Source organism: Pelodiscus sinensis, chromosome 1 (genome assembly GCF_052426305.1).
Source record: "Pelodiscus sinensis isolate ZL-2025 chromosome 1, ASM5242630v1, whole genome shotgun sequence".
NCBI classification, from domain to species: Eukaryota; Metazoa; Chordata; order Testudines; family Trionychidae; genus Pelodiscus; species Pelodiscus sinensis.
In genome coordinates this window covers 111,608,567-111,623,711 of record NC_143052.1, presented here as the reverse complement: position 1 = coordinate 111,623,711, position 15,145 = coordinate 111,608,567, and the positions used below count along the sequence as shown (strand labels likewise).

The 15,145-nt window shown below is 44.7% G+C and overlaps 1 protein-coding gene across 11 annotated transcripts in view; it reads right to left on the bottom strand.

Moving 5' to 3' along the window:
* The window catches only part of CACNA1C (calcium voltage-gated channel subunit alpha1 C), a 630,647-nt gene that overhangs the window by 123,925 nt on the left and 491,577 nt on the right, over nucleotides 1–15,145 (bottom strand). For 10 of the 11 annotated variants that reach the window (XM_089769299.1, XM_075896596.2, XM_075896633.2 and 7 more), the window contains 7 exons: nucleotides 11,517–11,724; nucleotides 10,517–10,637; nucleotides 8,118–8,232; nucleotides 6,803–6,923; nucleotides 6,628–6,697; nucleotides 3,301–3,433; nucleotides 191–320 (listed from right to left, as the gene is read on the bottom strand). In XM_089769299.1, the coding sequence (XP_089625425.1) occupies nucleotides 191–320; nucleotides 3,301–3,433; nucleotides 6,628–6,697; nucleotides 6,803–6,923; nucleotides 8,118–8,232; nucleotides 10,517–10,637; nucleotides 11,517–11,724 (898 nt within the window). The remainder of the gene's footprint in view (nucleotides 1–190; nucleotides 321–3,300; nucleotides 3,434–6,627; nucleotides 6,698–6,802; nucleotides 6,924–8,117; nucleotides 8,233–10,516; nucleotides 10,638–11,516; nucleotides 11,725–15,145) is intronic. The other variant, XM_075941267.2, reaches the window with a different exon arrangement.

Below are 15,145 nucleotides of genomic sequence, written 5' to 3'. Positions count from 1 at the left end.
ATCTGAGGCCAAATTCTGCCCTGGCTTGCCTTCTCTGCAAGCCCATTCATTTCCCTTGGCCTACTCAGGGCAGCCCCAGAAGTCTGTGATACAGCCCTCTCTGCACTGCCATTAGTTTGTTCTGGCCTGGGTTCATGATCTGGTTGAATCACGCATGTTGGGAGGGAGGGAGGGAGGATGGGAGGCATACTTGGTTCCTAAAGGAGTAGTGTCGGACAGGGTCCTCAGCTGCCAGGGAGATGCTGCTGAGCAAGATGAAAAAGAGGATCAGGTTGGTGAAAATATTATCATTAACGATTCGATGGCAGTGGAGACGAAACCTGCAAGAGAGAGGAAAGACACAACCTTATCCATCAGAACTAGCTGCAGAGAGAGCTAAACGTTGGGACCCCTCCTCCTTTTCACCTGTAAGAGTGTTCTGCATAAGTCCCTTTGACTTGGGGGGAGAGGGGGCGAGAACTAGGCCAGGCAGTTGTACCTGACCCTGCAAGGTGCCGAATGTCTTCGCTCCACCCAGGGAGCCAAGGGGGATGCTTAACATCCTGCAGGACTGGGCGGGCCCTTGGTGCCTCAATGAAGGGAAGAGAGGACGGCAGCCATTCTCTCTACATATGTTTGGGGCCTTATTCCAATTTAGTGGTGTTCTGAAACAAATGACCTCCTTTTGGTTCACCCTGAAATGATACCACTTGCCTCAATTAAAGAGAAAAGAGACAGAAACTCAGGCAGGAGGAATGTTCACAGCTTGTTTTAGCTTCTTTTCTATACATGTTTTTCATTTACTACTGATCCCGAGATGGAACTGGAATTTCTCTGGAGAGGTCAGAAGAGCTCCACTCACTACTAGTGCTTCATGCAATAACAGGAAACCAGGCACAAGTTGGGTCTGGGGATAGGACTTCTAAGGGCCAGCGTCTCTTTGCGGAAGCTCAACCTAATATAAAACAATTCTTATTCTTAGCAGGAACCTAGCAGGCAAGAAATAAAACAGATTCCAGTCAAATGGAAAAATTCCCTCTCCCAATTGACTATGCACCTCCATAGCTCCCGCCTCTCAAATATCCAACAGCACTTTGCAAAGATTTAGGAGTAAAACCTCATCTTATTTTGGCCCCTTTTTTGCGTACAACACTCCCAAGTCCTATAAGCCCTCTTTACACAGAGGTTAATTTGCTTGCCCAAGAAATCACAGTGAGACAGTGGCAGAGCTGGAATTAGAATCCAAGAGGGCTGACTGCTGTTCCCCCACTGCCAACTATATACACCCACACACATTAATCGCATCTGATGACTGGCTTTCTGATACAGTCTCCTGTTGGGACTGTGCTCCTACACAATGCCCCCGTGGAAATTCTGGGAGGCCTTATGCATTAGGCAAACATGTTACTCCGACATTTTTGGAAAGATGCAGCATGCATTCCTTTCTATGACAACCACAGTCCCTCTCTCCCTCCTCCCAACTTTGGAGAACCTAGAGTTATGAATGGCTCTAGTCTCCCATGGTGCTATATTCAGGAGAATACAAGGACCACACTCTTCCTAACCCTGCACTGGCACCCAGGAGGGATCCTCCTTGTGCTCTTTCCCCTTTGCACATCCATGTTTGGCACAGTCATACCACATGTCTTTAGTTAAGTGTGTCTGACACAACTAAGACCCACCCCCCCACACCAAGAAAACACTGCATGTGCTCCTGGGTGCCACATGGTCCTTGTTTTTCCACTGATGTTTTTTTGCTTCAATATGGTACATCAGGAAACCCATCTGTTAATTAGACTCCAAAGTCTTTGCACTGTCCCAAGTTGTGAGGATGGTGTTTACTTAACATAAATGGAAGCATACTAATGGATGCAATTACTGACATTTGCAACTAAAAGGGAACAGGGCAGAGAAGAGAGGACTTGAGGGAACTGTTAATGACACAAGAAGCTTTTCCTCACTAATTCACCAACTCAATCCAATCTTACTTTTACTGAAATCAATGAGAGTTTTGTCATTAACTTCAATGGGAGCAGGTCCCTAATGACTGGCAATCATTGGCATTGGATGGCTTTACAGTGACCTATATACAATAGGGTTGTGGTCTCACGAGCCTCTTAGGATCACTATCTTATTCTACACATGACTGGCCACCAAGCAGACTTCACATGGGAATACCCTTCAGTGGCTGCTGATCATGACAGATCTGGACTGGTGGCTAACAGATGAAAGGCTGTCCATGCCGTACCGATCCTTCAACCTCTCCGGACCCCCTAGCTGACGTATTTTATTTCTAATGACCAGGTTTCTTTTTTTAACTTTGGCAGAAGCTATCCCAGAGTTCTGTGCTGGTTGGTGTGGTACAGCCCTCCCGAAGGCAAGAAGGTGGTTCAATGCACCACATCCTTTGTAGGGGGACAAGGGTAAAGCACATTTCCCCAGAATGGGCACCAGAGAGACTGTGCTGGTACCAAATGCTCTCTGCAGCAGGCCAGCTCTGCTCTGTGGAGCCATGAGTTCCCCTCCTCCATCCCCTTTTTAGCATGCTCTTCTCTGTGGGGCAGGAAGGGGGCTGAACAGAGACTCACTCAGCTAGAGAGCTGGGGTCAGAGGACTAAATGACAGATGAAGAGTCTCCCGGGAGGAAGCCCCAGGGGCACTGCTCCATCCCAGAGTACGTAAACTGGATAACCATGCTATTGAGAAAGACTCTGTTGGCCAGACTAAGGATTGAGCCTGAGGAGGGATGAAGAGACACAGCCAACTGAGGGTACCCACAATGGGCCCTTTTGGACTGCTAAAGGACTGAGCCAGGAAAAGCTGCAGAATGTTATTGAGTGCTTTGAGATAGGCCTGGTTGGACAGTATACCCTGGAAGAGATTTGGTTTTTTTTTAGTTTCGCACATGACCTGTGTGTGATTCAGCCAGAGGGTTGAGTCACTGAAAACCCACCTGATAAGCACAGCAGCTGACAGAGCACTGTGAGTGGAGCAAACTGAGAAAAGTGGCAGGCATGCACACACTCAAAGGGAAAGGGGTTTGTAACTGGAGGGTGACACCCCTTTACACAAAGTATTCACAATCTGCCTCTCCTACGAGCTTTCTAGGTGCCCTGAACTCTCCGTAGGCAGCAGTACTAGCACAGAGCTGCCTAAGGCAGAACTTTCCATCTGGGATTCCAAGCAGGGGTTTCTGCTAGACTGACTGAGCCACTGACTCCAGGAAGCCCCACGCAGCATGTTCTTGGGGGTCAGTACCAACAGGAGATTTGACCTGCCTTTCATGGTTGGAACACTGCAGTGCAGCGACTTCTCAAGTACCTGTTGGTAGAGCTGAAGATGAAAAAAGCACTGGCATCCGGCATGGGCGCGGCCTTTTCTTTGAGGTGCAGTTCAGACATTGGGCGTGGCCGAGGGCCGACAGGCATTTCAGGCTCCTCCTCCTCTTCCTCTGCTGGAAGGAACAGTTAGGCTTTTAATGCTATGGAGTTGCAGTCACTGGTTCACTTGAGTGCAAAGCACATTATGTACCTCTGAAGTTTCGGTTCTTTCTCTGGGTTGGCTACAGCTAAAACGTCTCCTCTTGCATTATGTGAACCTTGCACAGAGCCAACACCTTGCCTGAGGTTGTGTCAAGATGAGTGAGTGTGCCACTAAGAAAACACTAGGGACTGAAGCTTTGTCAAATGCCAGTCAGAAGTTCTCAGAATTGTCACTTTTTAGAATTCAGGAGAGAGAACTGAAAAGCTAGAGACAAAGGTAAAACTCTTGAACTAAGTTCCTAAGAAGCAGAGCTTCAGGCACTGCACAGATCAGTGACTAACCCGCAAGGAAGAAATGCAGAGATGGGGATTTGGGGCCTTGCAGGGAAGGGTTGAAAGAGAACGTTTACCCTTTGAGGATTTCAAGATCCTGTTAAAGTCATACATTACTTTGTGCAGGATTTTGTTGTTTTACAGATGTTCCCTTCATTTAATTAGTAAGATTGGTGGAAATGCTGAAAGATGGGAGAGATTACTCACTACCCACAACAAAATTTATCTTCCGGTCAGTGCCTACAAGGCAATTCTACTTTAATAAAATAGTTTCTTTAGCCCACACAAAATAAGATAAATTCCAGGTAGACTCTTGCTCCACATCCTGCTTTCTTTCTCTTTCCCTTAGGGCCAGTGACTGTGCTTGGCTGGACTTTCAACACTTTAGGAAATGCAGATGAATCAGCTCATCCCCTAATTTTGGTGCATGGCTGCTGGGGAAAGGAAACAAGTAGCCTTTTCAATACATAACCCGAATGCACATAAATGGGATTCTCGCCGCACCTCTGTCAGCAGAAATTCAGCTCAGGGGAGTTAGGATAAATGTTTGTGTTTGGTATAAGAGCATGTACCTTTTTAAACAAGTTTATTTCTGTACCAGCTCATTTTTCTATTGGATTGTATCATGCAATACACTGGAAAGTTTATACTTTTCACAAGCTTTATGGGTTAAGAAACATTCTTTCACATGTACTTTTCTGCATAATCCACGTAAAGGAGAAGGTAAGGTTTACGACTGTAATAATGCTATAAATGTAACACTTTGCCACTCTTTTGTGCCTGTCATCTAATGATTTCAAAGTTTTTGACAAATATTAATGAATGTAGCCTCACAAATTTCCTACAAGATAGATAAGTAGATGATCTTGTATGAGAGGTGGGGAAGCTGAGGCAGGGATTAAGTAACTTGACCAGGATCTGACAGGATGTCTGATAGTTGGAATATGATTTTTTTCTGTAGCTACTCTAGATGGGAAGATTTGCACCCTGTTTTACCTTGATGAATAGCATATCACCATCATAATCTTTCTAATATATATAATCTCGCTGTTGGTGCTGATTTCTGTTGGAGATTCAGGAGAGGAAGGGGGCAGAGTGGTGAGTTGCATAATCAGTGCTCGGAGGACCCCTGGTGATGGAGGTTTGATGATGGATTGTGCAGCAGATACTGTAAGAGGAGGTTAGTGGGAGTGAGGCAGGTGAAGCTGATGGAAGATTGAGTGGGGAGGTTTTAGAGAATTAGAATAAAGTGAGCGGAGATACACATGACATGACTATTACAAATCATTTTCAGGCACTGGGTGAGCAGGAGGGATTTTAGAAGGTGGGATGATGGTGTCTGTGCGAGGCTCACTGAAATTAAGAGATTAACCCACAAATCGATGGATGGTAGAAATAGCTGACTGCAGCTGAGAAAAAATAGTATCCAGGAAATGTTGAGTTCTGCAGTGTAAGAATGGCACAAAGTACATCCACATCCATGCAGTGACCAAGAAGAGGTCTGAAATCAGGCATTGTTGCAGATGGACAGGATAGGGACACATGGTTCTTCGTGTAGCACAACAGATTTGGTTAGCTAAGAGAATGAGGAGCTCATAATACCAGGTGGTCACAAGGAAGCCGATAAATGGGATGGGAGAAATACAAAAGACTGGAATAATTACTTAATTACTAATAGGCAGGGGAAGCCCTGGACAAGAGTTCCTGAGAACCAATTGTCCTAGGCTGCTGCCACATGGAGAGGCAGCACACAAGTTCTGTGTGGTTAGAGTTTCACATATCAGAATGAGAAGACCACGTAGAAAAGAATAGTAAGCGAGAGGTAGCCGTGTTAGTCTGATCTTGCTAAAACAAAAGGAAAACTATGTAGCACTTTAAAGACTAACAAGATGGCCTACGAATGTTCATCACCTATTAAACCATCTTGTTAGTCTTTAAAGTGCTACATAGTTTTTCCTTTTGTTATAGAAAAGAATGTCATAGATTACTATAGGCAGTGTTTCCATAGCTGTGTCAGCCCCAGGATAATAGAGAGACAAAGAGGGTGAGGTAACATCTTTTATTGGACCAACTTCTATTGGTGAGAGAGACAAGCTAACTTGTTTCTTCCACCAAAAGAAGTTGGCCCAATAAAAGGTATCACCTCCCCCACAGTCTCTCTCTAATTGATTATTCTAGTAAATTTGCTCTAATAATAGATAACGGATTCCTAAAAATATACCTGAACATACGAAAGATTTTAGATCACCTGACTTTTCTGATTTGCTTTTTGATTTGAGGGACCCAAGAGAAGCAGCCAGGAAATTGCAGGGCTAATAGCTATCATTTTCACAAATCACTAACATCGGGAGTGGTATCAGAAGACTGACAAAGAGCGAATGTAATTCTGATCTTAAATAAGGGCGAAAAGAACAATTCTGGAAACCACCATACAATTCGCTTCACTTCAATAAAGGGTGCAATACAACAGCAAACAACCATGCAGCTGATCAGTTAGTATTTCACTGATAATACCACTAGGGACAATTAGAAGCATACATTTTTGGAAAACTGATCATTCCAGGAAAATTTGTATTCTTCACTCATGTTTAGGGCCAACTTTGCTACACCGAAGAGGTTAAGGGGAAAAGTGTTTTTACTTCACTTTTTTTGCCCATCAGTTCTGGGGGCTGCTGTGGCCACATCACCCATTGACACAAATTAGAGCTCTCTCAGGCTTTGGATAATTATTATAAAAAAATAATTGGAATCAATATGATTGAACTGTCATTACTTTGGGAACTAGAGCCTCTCCTTCCTGTACCAGTGATAAGGAAAAGGGGATGAGATGTACCTGGAGCTTCAGTAGTAGGATATGGATTCTTCTCTTCATTTTCATTGGGCTGATAATCATCCACGTTGATCTGATAAAGACATAGAAAAAGCCCTGGTCAGACAGTGCCCTGACTTTTTGTTCCCTCAGAAATCCGAACTGTTTACAGCACATTGAGTGGGAGGAGACAGCAGACCTTGGTAGTAGGTGGGGACTCCCCATCAGCAGTGATCGATTTCAGCTCAATTTTCTCCTCCTTTGTCTCTTCCTCCACAGCTGGTTTCTCAATCTCCTTTTTCTTTTCAGGACTAGCAGTCCTAACAATTCAACAGGATTAAAAGCAAACATTTACTAAGGGGGTTCCCTTTCAGAAATTCAGTGTAGTGACAACATGACAATAATCAGCTGGCATCTCCATTCTGCATAGATGCCCGCAGGCTTTTCATTCTGATTGGCTTGAAAGGCAACGTCAATGAATGTACCTGCAGAACTTTCTTAGGGATGTACGCACTCATCGCTCCCTCTCTGTGTACATGTACGCATACCTAGAGATCTGATTACAGACCTTCTCTACACTCACCCAACTCCCACCCCTCACATACACAAGACACATAGTTTTCAAGCTCTACACTAGGATCCTGGTGCTACACTAGGATCTTAGCTCTACACTAGGATTATGCTGCCTGCAGATTTTCCTCAGAATGGCTCCCAATTTCATGCCAGCTGTCTGATGGCCTTTGTTGGCTATTCGTGCTCTGCTTGCTATGCCAACCCTTAGGCAGGGCAAACAGAGCCCTGATCATAGGAATACTCTGCCAGCTGAAAAGATGTCCTGCAGAATGATCAGTGTATCAGAGCAAGTCCCTTCTCCAGGCAGCCAGGACAAAGTTAGGGGGACAAGGAGAAGGAACGAGACATTAAGCTTCTCCACTGCCAACAGTGAGGAAAGAAAGAGAAAGTCGGAATGAAGTTTCACCCTTACCAGGAGTCCCTAGGAGCACCCCAGGAACTGGGATGAAGAATGGGGGATGTAGGGTCAGAGGTGAAAAAGCAGATGAATCTTTGGTCTTGGGAAGTAAGAGCTGAAAGTGCCTCTGATAAACATCAACTGTTAGAGGTGGGGCGGGGATCAGAAAACACCGGGGGAGCTCACACAAGGTCATTGTGTTGTTATCACTTCCTACTTCTCCTCCTCCAATGTCATATTTACTGCACAAGCCCATGGCCCTGCATGCCTCCTCTCTGGTTACAGTGTTCCAGCCATGGGAGGTACCAATGGGCTTTAAACTATACAACCAGAGGCTAGGAATGATGCAGCCCCTTTCACTGAACATCACCGCCACAATGCTTCCAGCACAGATAGTTCAAGGAACAACGAGCTCACGTTCTCCCCCCTCCTCCCCCCGATAGCTGGTTCCCCGCACAGCAGTGCAACTCGGTAACCCTAAAGCCTTCCTTTTGCTCCCGCATTCCAACCACTTCCGTTTTTAAAATAACGTAGATGGGCTTACCTAGCCAGTTTTTTTCTTTCTTTTTCCTCTTCCTCTTCTTTCTGAGCAGATGTCAAACTCTCAGCATCAGCAAGATTGTCCACAGCAATGGCTAAAAATACATTCAGCAGGATATCTGTTTGTGTATTTCTGTAAAGAAAATGGGCGTGGAAACCCATAAACCAGGACAGGGAAAACCCTGATCACCTGAAAATGCCAGTCTACTCCTATGAGCAAGCTGCAATCAGATCACACACAAATGTTTAGGCCCCCTCCACACACACCTCCCCGCTTTCCCCAGGGCTAACACAAAATCCTGTGTTTCCGAATGTTTAAACCTGCCTTCCTGACGTGAGGCGTCTCAATCCATATGGAGGCATCTAAATCACAGTGGCTTGTTTTTCAGAAGAGCAGAGCACACCCCAAGTCCCCTTGAACATAAAGGAACATGCACATGGGCTAAGCCTTTGAAATAGCAGGCCTCTTTTCTTTAGGAGTCCAAGTATGTATTCAAGATCCTCATAACATTAGGTACCTGCCTGTGAACATTTTGGCCTAAGTACTTGAATTGAACAACCTCATTAAAGTACTCCCCACAGACTTGATTGGCCGTAATTGACATTTCATATAACATTGTCATTAGCAGCGTATCTCTAAGGGGACCAAAGTGAAATTCATTAGAGCTGAGTGCTAAGGGATTCGTTTGGCAGTTCTGTCAAGTCCCAACATAAGCCCATGCATGTAAGGTTTACCGTACAAAGCAATCGTGCTCCAATAACCTGAGGAGCCTGGGTGGACAAGCTAGAAATTCGGAGCTGGAGTTGTAGCTCCCTCTTTTCCCTTGTGTCCAGGTCAACCACTGTTCAGAGACCCCCGTTTTGCAAAGCTGAACTTCAGCTTCTCTTATGAATAATCCTATTTAAGTGAATTCCAGTTAAAGGCTTGTATTGTAAATATATAGAACCCTCCTGGATTACCACCGTGCTATGGGGGTCAAGGGCCCAAAATGCTGTCTTCCAAAGCCAGCTGGCTTGCACAGCTGGCTGGAGTTTTCCTTTCCTTTTACTAGGGGACCTGAATTGCAGCCTTTTCTAAGATGACAGACTGCCTCCCTCGACCTTCAGATACATGGGATTGCACCATCTCACTTTGGAGAGAGGGCAGCATAGGGCAACAGAGATATCGGACACCAGGGCCTGAGAGAATTAAATTATGAAGAAAGGTCAAAGAAGTTAGGCTGAGTCTACAAGGTTATCACATAGAAGAATCAGCAGGAAAAATGTATCATCTCTGGGGAGGGAATCATCCACAAGGGCAGTGTCTCCCAAAGTGGTCCCTGATTCCACTCTGAGAAACCTGCTGACTGGCTGCTCCAGTCAGTTCATTTACCAGCAGCGCAGCCCAGAGCCTCATGGCTTCCATTGGTTCTGGTTCATTGTTTGCCACCAAGGGGAGCTGCAGGAAGCAATGGTCCAGACCAGCCTGCTTCCTGCGGCTCCTCGTGGCTGCAAACAGCAAACCAGAGCCATTGGGAACCACGAGGCTCCGTGGCTGCGGAGCCGGTAAAAAAAAAAAACACTTAGTGGCTTCTTAGCAGGTTCCTCAGAGTGGATCCATGGACCACTTTGAGAAACACTGCGTTAGGGGAACACAAACAAAACCAGAAGGAACTAGTGGCAGACAGGGAATAGGGGCAGATTTACAGGCATGTATTTCAGAAGTGGAAAGGACAGCTGCATTTCATACACACAGAGCCCTCTATGGAATGTGCTGCATTTCTCCTGGAGCAAGCTAAGTACCTTCAATCCCCACTGAAACCAATGGGTGTCAAGGGTGCTCAGCACCAGCTCAGACCTACAGCTAACAGGGAATACAGATTTTATATCTTTTATACAAATAGATGGTAATCTATCAAAGGAAATCTTTATCAGTAAGTTAATGTGGGAGCATGCATAAAATTTGATTTGTAAAATGTCTACTTTTATAGCATTTGTATAAAGTGTATTGTAAACTACATATGTATTTGTTCCACAAAGGGTGGATAACAATAATAAGAGGAATAAATTGAAACAAAAAAATACACTGTACATAGATTAAGTGGGTATGCAGATTCGTTTCTGGACAAGGTAGGGACTAAGGTCTGGTGAAAAAAAGGAAGAAGGAATTAAACTAAAACTATATTTGGCATATTGAGCTGACTTGACTTTATCCTGCTCTAACAAATGTTATTGTTTAAAGTCTTAGTATCAGTTAAAATTAATTAGATGAGATTGATTTTTAGCTGTCAGAAGCTAAAATGCAGAGCCTGGTAAACCATAAAGGTGACACTCATGAAATTCATATTCCCCTGACACAATAAGGTAATAAAACATGGCTTTAAATACATCCCTTCCTGGAGAAAAGGTAGCATCAAAGGATACAATTTCCACAGATGAAGAGGATGATGAAGTAAATACAGACCAACATTCCTGGAAAAGAGGGGCCGCCATAAGCCATGATCCCATCATACATCACCGAATTCCAGTCCTCCCCAGTCAGGATCTAAATGACACATTCCCACCAATAAGGGACACAGTGTTAGACCACACAGCAAACCTGAAAACTCCCTGATAACAAAGAAACCCCACCCTCTCCTAGAGAAATTCTCTGAGGGACTCGGATTACTGGATGGTTCCAACCAGAAAACAAAAAGAACTGAGAGGGTCTGTGCTCTGAATGTCCGGATGTCCCATGGGGGTGGGCTGCTCAAGCCAAGCAGATAACCACACCAGCTTTGCTCGGGTTTCCTGGCCATTGCCATACGATTCCATGGCGTGCGTGTTTGCATGAGTCAGACTGCTGAAAGAGTGCTGGAACAGAATGCTCAGCACAGGAATGCAGCACAGCAGAGTAAGGCTCAGACAACTTTGCATACCTCTATACAGCAGGTGATTTTCACTTCCCCTCCTCATGCACACAAGCTAGCTTTACGCCTGCTCTGATGTGACCACTTGCAAAGCTGTACTCAGAATACAGATACTAGATTCCCAATGTGGTTTTCTCAAATCTCTCCAATTCCTCTCAGACCCAGTGGAACACTGTTAGGGCAAACCACAAATGCAGGCCTAGGCAGCAATTGTGTCAGCTTTAGGAGGGAGATGCTTGCCTTTGACAGGGCAGTGCTTATCTTCTGGCCCCAGCTAGACACATGAAAGTTTGTCCTCTGCAACAGATGGGGAATTCAGCTCAGCTCCTAACCTTGGCCACCATCTCAGCAGCTGCAGAACTCATTGTCATTGATCACTTTCTACAGTAGACTAATTTAATCTCCAGTCTCATTGAATACCAGTCTGCACAGGAATTACCAGACCCGTCTCGCCCCGAGAGGGGGCACACATGAGCAGACTGTCAATTCCTTGCTGGAACTGTTGGGACCCATACCTGAAACACAGTGAGGAGAGACTGGGGGAAGTTATCGAATGTGCTCCTCCTGGTTTGCATCTCATCGAAGTTAAACTTGCCCCCAAAGAGCTGCATTCCCAGCAGCGAGAAGATGATGATGAAGAGGAAGAGAAGCAGCAACAGGGAAGCGATGGAGCGGACTGAGTTCAGCAGTGAAGCCACTAGGTTACTCAAGGAGTTCCAATACCTAAGGGAGCCAAAGAGAGGCAGTTCAGATTCCTTTCCCAGGGCAGGTGCTCATGGACTGCATTAGATAATGTTTCAGGCTGCCTACTGCATATAAACAAGCATTTCCAAACAACCTGTTAAGCAGTGAATCATCCATGTGCTTCCCTGAGATAATGAGACCGACTGCAATTAATGAGTAATTTTACTACCACACGTGTATGTACACAATTCCCCCTCCCCCTGCCACACACACAGACAGAAGATTACTGCAGTGCTCTCCGTCTAAGGTGCTGCAACTCTCTTATCAATATACAGTGATTAGCTCTTGCTGCTTCAATGAGTTACATTCTAACCAACCTCATTACAACTCTCACAGCTGGTTCAACAGCCAGAATACCTGACTCCAGAGAATGGCTCTGTAATAATGGACAAGAACAGATGGGGGAAACTATTTGGATGCAAAATCTGTCCAAAGTCTGGTGTGTGTATGTGTACGCGCATGCCTGCGCTCAACCTTGGATGGAGGCTGCTGAGCTTTCTGATATTTGGGAGACTGGGGTAGATAGTCAGGGCCAGTTCCTCCTCCCACACCAGTTTTCAATGGTGTAACTCCTTTGCCCTTTGTGGAGACACCCTGGAGATGCACCAGTGTGATATCAGAATAGTGGTAGAAATGTAGCCGTGTTAGTCTGGTGTAGCTGAAACAAAATACAGGTCTATGTAGCACTTTAAAGACTAACAAGATGGTTTATTAGATGATGAGCTTTTGTGGGCCAGACCCACTTCCTCAGATCAAATAATGGAAGAAAGTAGTCACAACCATATATACCAAAGGATACAATTTAAAAAAAAAGAACACATATGAAAAGGACAAATCACATTACAGAACAGAAGGGGGATGTGGGGGGGGGGGGGGGAAGGAGGTGAATGCCAGTGAGTTAATGATATTAGAGGTGGGGAAGGGGAGATGTCTGTGAGTTAATAGAATTAGAGGTGATAATGGGGGAAGCTATCTTTGTAATGGGTAAGATAGCTGGGGTCTTTATTAAGTCCCGTGCGGAGAGTGTCGAATTTTAGCATGAATGCCAGTTCAGAGGATTCCCTTTCAAGTGCAGATATCAGATTCAGTCCTCAACAACCCTTTGTCTCTGGCTTCTGCAAACTATGCACTGCCACTGCTCTTTATGTATCAAACTCATTACACGGCCTCAGTACATCTTTAAAATGCTCCTAACCAGTTCTAGGTTAAGTGTAGGAGCATAAGCTTTCGTGGGCAAAGACCCACTTCATCAGATGCATCTTAGTCTTGCATTTGACGAAGTGGGTCTTTGCCCACGAAAGCTTATGCTCCTACACTTCAGTTAGTCTATAAGGTGCCACAGGACTCCTCGTCTCTTTTGCAGATTCAGACTAACACGGCTACCCCTCTGATACTTGACAGTTCTAGGTTGACATTTTTGGTGTCACCCTGGTAGCTAGATGCCACTTGCAGCCTGATGTTAAAAAACAATAGATGACTTTTTAAAAAACTTTTCAGACTGGCATAAATTTCCTGGACATTACTAAGATGAAGCTCCTTTACTGCAATTCCTGATGGAAGAATAAACTGTTTGTAACAATCTACATTCCAAACCCTTTTATATAACGACATACAGTGTTGAGTGCAGCTATTAAAGCAACTAGAGTTAAATCGATTGGTGACTCTCCTCTTCACCCAGTGTATCCAGATGTCAGTGATGGGGTCAGACTAAGTGCGGACATTGCAAAGCGCCTTCAACTCACTGTGTGCTCCATTCAGGAGAGCATCCAAACTGACTGGGGCCTCACAGTGCCCCAAAAGGAACAGGAAGATGTTGGACTGTGGCCATACTTTGCTTTCCCTCTGCACCAAATGGCAGAATGGGAAGGGGGAAACGGACTCGATTGTGGGACATAGAATGTCAGCTCTGAAGCAGCTTCCATGCTGCTCTCTTGGCTGCTAGACACCTTCCACTCGCTTCAAGCTCAGCGGTAGCCTCTCTTCCTATACCAGTGTCACCCCTACAGAGGTGATTATGGGTCTGGGAGCAAAGCCAACCTGGAACCTGTAATCTCTGAAGATTTACACTTAAAAGGTGCTAATAAGGAGTTTCTTCCAGCATCTATCTATCACTTATTTCACATAAACATTCAAAGAGAACAGGGGATATTTTCTAATTTTACATGAGTCAAGGAAGATGAGCTAATAGTTGTTTTAATCTCTAAACTCCATACTTCAGTAAATGTCACATGATCACTAATGGTGAAATTCACACCATGAAGCAGGCCAGCACAAAGCCTATGTACCACTCAGGTCCCATTAACCACTTAAAATCAGGATTAAGTGGCATTTAAATGATGCACAGACCTTGTGCATAGGAATGACTTTCACCCCAAATGAACACGGTGCCTTCCCTACCATTACAAACAAATAGAGAGTGGAATCAGAGTGACGGGCACTTAAAATGCCACTGGCCAAGTGTTCTAAAAAATCAGTGCAAAAGGAGCTGCTTTCCCTTTTTAGGGGAGAGGGGAAATTCAGAGAGGCCCAATCACTTTGCAAAGGCTGGTGGCCAGATTTGGAGAGGGACATGGGCCTCTCCTCTGAAGTTCAGCAACCAGCTCCTCTCAAGTGGCTGAGCATCAAAGAGAAATGCTGTGCCCTCCCCAGTTCAGCGGCAGTGCTGCCAGGAGGCGAGGCTGCTTTCATGTTTAACTGCAATTAGAAAGATGGGAAATGCAAAATTGCAAAAGTAAGGTAAATCGACTGAAGCCGTGGGCTCAACATCACCAAACATCCTCAGTGGATGTGCAATTAACAGCTCTTCCTATCTCTGTTCACACTTACAGCGCACATATTTTTACACTTAGGGAGGAAGAACAAGTGAAATAGAAAGAGGGCCAAATTCACCTCTGGTGAAACACCATGAAGTTCAGCATAGTTAAACCAGAGATTAAGCAGTTTCAGAGTATCTCCCTGCACATCGAAACTCCTTCAGTTTTGAAAATTTCAGCTAAGGCACAACTCCTTTAGTTCTCAATACAGAAAAACTCTTAAATGAATGTGCAACTTAAAGAATGTGAATAGCCTCGATGACTTGCTTAAAGTTACACACATGCTTAAATTTATTGTTAGATAAGAGCCCAACTGCTTAGTCATTCATCAGGTTAACATTTCTTTATAATTCTTACAGCTGTGTCAGCACTCCAGCTTTATTTTTTATGGAACATTAAAACTTCAGCATAATTAACTGAGATGATATGGTGCCAAGAAGGGTGATGTTTTACCTTCATTCCTTGGAGGATTTAAATCCATGCACAAAACTAAAGCAGCCAGTCAGAAAACAAATTTGCATAGTGGGCATTTGTCTTGAGACAGTGACTGGCTCAAAATGAAGACACCTTAGCTATTGTGTGCTAGC